Source organism: Sorghum bicolor, chromosome 9, assembly GCF_000003195.3.
Source record: "Sorghum bicolor cultivar BTx623 chromosome 9, Sorghum_bicolor_NCBIv3, whole genome shotgun sequence".
In the NCBI taxonomy this organism is placed as follows: Eukaryota; Viridiplantae; Streptophyta; class Magnoliopsida; order Poales; family Poaceae; genus Sorghum; species Sorghum bicolor.
Genome location: NC_012878.2, coordinates 35,675,347 through 35,679,614, shown reverse-complemented (window position 1 = coordinate 35,679,614; position 4,268 = coordinate 35,675,347). Strand labels below are relative to the sequence as shown.

The 4,268-nt window shown below is 42.4% G+C and overlaps 1 protein-coding gene across 1 annotated transcript; it reads right to left on the bottom strand.

Moving 5' to 3' along the window:
- On the bottom strand, positions 1,727 to 2,842 carry LOC8061303 (putative protein TPRXL). The gene has a single exon (XM_002439536.2). It carries the CDS (start codon positions 2,653 to 2,655, stop codon positions 1,990 to 1,992), a length of 666 nt encoding a protein of 221 aa, XP_002439581.1. The 5' UTR covers positions 2,656 to 2,842; the 3' UTR covers positions 1,727 to 1,989.

The window sequence follows — 4,268 nt, the reverse complement described above, 5'->3', positions numbered from 1 at the left end:
CATGTACCTTCCGGCCGGCCACATGACGATGGAGATTCCAATTTCCACCCAACGACTTAGATACCGTACGTATTGTACATTTGTTTTTTTAAAAAAAAAAGTCTTACTGCTGCAGCTAATTCTCTCAATGAAATATTTGCATCCCAACCAGAAATTCTGTTTTTTCTCTACCAGGAAATCTATGCACTAGCCCTTCTATCATCTCTACCAGAAATTCTTTTGCCTCTTAGAAAAAAGATTCCGTGTTTCCAAATTCCTACTGGTGCAAAGAGATGCATATATCATATGCATGGTTTGGATGCGGCAGCGGCCCACGACTTTTAGTTGTTGGATTTTTTAAGTATGTTGTTCATTTTCCTTTCGTCCGAGAACCGAGATGTTCTGTTTTTTCACGCAGGTTGCTGAGATCTAGCTGCACGAAAAAAGTACTCAGCATAAAGTTGGTGTGCTTCGGCTTCACTTTCAAGTCCCTGCAGCTTGCAGCTATCCTTTAAAGCGTGCACAGAAAGCCAGCTTTCGGGTTAAACTCACCATGTGGAATAATAATACAAAAACAGATGACGTACAAGTAAGTTTCAGCAGGTACACAGTAGCAGGACACCATTTCTCTGCTCTTTCAGGGAAAATCCACTGTCATCGAACAGTAAATTACCAGTACCATTTCCTGGTTACATAAACTCTCTTATAGAATGTTTTTCGAAAGATAGTATAGATGTAGACACTTTCGTACAATTCGTTCGCATTTATTTACATATAAATATAAATACTAGCATTAGTCATACTCATATGAATATATAATACGCAGACACTTGGTAATCTCCATGAGTTAGACCTTGTTTAGTTCGTAAAAATTTTCAAGATTCTCCGTCATATCGAATCTTTGATCGTATGCATAGAGCATTAATATAGACGAAAATAAAAACTAACTGCACAGTTTACCTGTAATTTGTGAGATGAATCTTTTGAGCCTCGTTACTCCGTAATTGGACAATGTTTATCAAATAAAAACGAAATGCTACAGTAGCCAAAAAAAAAATTGCGAACTGAACAAGGCCTAAATCAACAGATTTCGAGATTAGCAAACACCTCTTTGTTGACTAGCAAGTTGCATGCGTACCAGTAAATGTCACCTATGCATGAGTCAACCCTAAGAGTATTGGTTCACCACAACAAATCTAACTAACTGATTGTTATTTTATTATACTTATTATTTCAATATAATTCTTCATTGAATTATTTTTATACAATGTTTGGTGATGTCGAAATCATATACTAAAGATAAAACAATGACATATAGATAGATATAGGTGGAAGCTCCTATTCCCTCCCTCATTTGCAACCCGACCCGTGTTTGTTAATCTAGAAAACAAAACATGCGCTTTGTATTAATAGCTATTGGAGTTAATCATGTTGAGTAACATTTCAGTAATAATTATATATTCCTTCTATTCCAAATTATAAGTCGCTTTGACTTTTGTGGTTCATCTATTTTACTATGTATCTAAAACCTATTATTTTTCTAGATACATATATATAGACATCAATGTACTAAACAAGACAAATCGATTTATAATTTGGAACCGATAGAGTATCAAGCAAGAACAAATAGTGGCAAATGGTCCTGTTTGTGTTTGAATCTTGAATAACAAGTATACATCCATAAAGGTGATACAGACTAGATAGAAAGCGTGGACAAATAAAGCAGACACGACGCAAATGTGCAACATAAAAGAAAACACATTATTTTTTGCTTCAGCATGAACAAATAATAAACAACTATATATTTTGGGTTCATCCTACTACAAGCACTAGACACTCGCTACTATATTGTTCATATCCATGTCATGTAATAAAGTTCAAAACCCTCATCGAATTAGGTCAAGGTAAGCGCACAAGACTAGTCGCGCACTGCAGACCATAGTAGCACACCACCAAGATCTAGAGATGTGACCAAGAACCGGAAGAGATGCAAATTAACCTTGTATTTAATCAGGAGGCAGCGGTACCTTGCCCTCCTCCGACCACGGACGCTAGAAGCCCGTGCAGCCTGCCGGTTCCCCCGCCGGAGTGCCGCGTTCGGAAGCACAGGGTGGACGTCGGCGACGACGCCGCACCACCATCGTCATCGTCATCTCCCCTGGAGTTGGACGAGAAGGACGACCGGGGGCTCGCGGGAAGCCTGTTTCTCCGGCTCCGGGTGCACTGCACCTGCGCGCTCTCTTTGCACGGCGGCGCCGACGACGGTGACCGCGACGGCATGGTATTGCTCCTGCGCAGCTTGGGGAGGATGCTTTGCACGAAGCTAGCCGGCTTGGAGGAGAGCAGCTTCTTGGAGGACTGGGACTTGGTGAACTTGGTCTGCTTGGCAGCGCCTTTGCTGTTGTAGTAGGACGGCGGCGGGGTGAGGGGCGGGAGGGTGGTGCTCGAGATGGCGTTCTTGGGAGTGCCCGGCGCGGACTCCCACACGAACGGCACGGAGCCCGCGGAGGCGACGCCGTAGTAGACGCGGAAGGAGGGGTCGGAGACGGAGGATGTGTCCTTGGAGAGGAAACGCCGGTTAGTCATAGTCGCCCGCTCCTCGTCCATGGCGGCCAGGAGCGTCTTATGGCTTGAGCTCTTGGGGAGCATCCTCGTCCTGTCTTCCTTGTCCAACATTGTCGTCTGGCTCTTCTTGGGAGAATGACGATGTTTCACAAAATTGAGCTTCTTCGCGTATGGAACTAGAAAGGGTGGACGAGATCAGGATGTATGTACAAAAAGGCCTGGCTTTGGACTCGTAGAGACTAGAGAGAAAGGGAGGTGCGATACATGAGTAATAATAAGTAGGTACTAGTAGGAGAGATATATGTACTAGTGAGATACATACAGGTGGATATTGCTATTGGGGGCCCCAGGTCAGGATCAGGGAGCCAGGCAAATGTGATCTTGACCAGAAGGCACATGAAGCCATTAGGTTTTGCTCTGACTTTGGGATTAATAATCAAGCAATCAAATCCTACTGAAGCATACATATATTAATTGTGCATGGAGACGACTATGCACCATGACTTTGCCTAATTTGTTTTATGAAAGTAAATAGGTCCACTCATATTCGAACAAAACCGCAGCTCGAAAGGGATTATTACGAGACCAAGGGCGGCTAAATCGGCTGGCCCAGCCGCCCTTATGCAAACGTTCTTACAGTGGAATTCACTGTAAGGGCGGTTCAACACCAGCCGCCCTTATAGTGGGCCACAGAGCGGTTGTAAACAACTACCGCCCTTACTAGTGACCACTATAAGAGCGGCTGGTGCTTCCAGCCGTCCTTATAGTGAGCATTAGTAAGGGCGGCTTGTGTCTCAGCCGCCCCTATTGTCTGCATTTGCAAGGGCGGCTCAATCTAGAACCGCCCCTACAGTTATTTTTTAGAGAAAAAAATAAAAATTACAATAATCGAGTTGACAGCACAACATAGCACAGCATATATATATATATATATATATCAGATTCTCAACATCACAGATTCACAACATACAGATCCATACATATACACAACACCACATTTATAGTCCAACACATTTCAAGTCCAAAATGTTTCCAAGTCCATTACAAATCCATCCAAAAGAGTGCGAAATTTTTCAAGTACTGATACAAATCGATCACAGTCCATTCCAACAAGTTCACATGTAATCAACGACCTTGACATAGCCTATCCCACTGACGGAGGTGCTGGTAAAGAGGATTGCTACTTAAGTCAGAAAATAGGTTATGGTAATCACCTTTGTAATAAACAACATGGTCATCATCCCTTTACATGGTCCATTATAAAGTTGCAAAGGTCACCGACAATCTCTAAGAGGTCATCATCCCTGTAGACATCCATTTTCAGTCCTTTTTCTTCTTTCCACTACAAGATCGTAAAAGACAAGTTTAGGTCTAGTGTAAAGAAGAGATTGCAAAGCTAAGTGAGAAATACTATGTTTTCATACAACAACCCACTAAGAGATTCAAACTTACCAATTCAGGGTGTCTCCTGTAGCCTTTTGTGTTACTGATGAAAGCACATACATAGTATCCACAATGCAGACTCCCTGGCCTTTGCTTAGGAAACTTTGTTTCAATTTGCAAATGGAGAAGTCAAGTATAAGTACTGAAAAAATTAGTAATTTTATGCCAAACTAAGTCGCACTTACCGAACATAGAGATTTGAAACGCAAGTGGCTCCCCAGACCTGGATCATGCCTTCCTTTGTGATTCTTGACATAGGCCCTAAATGCCCTATTTGAACG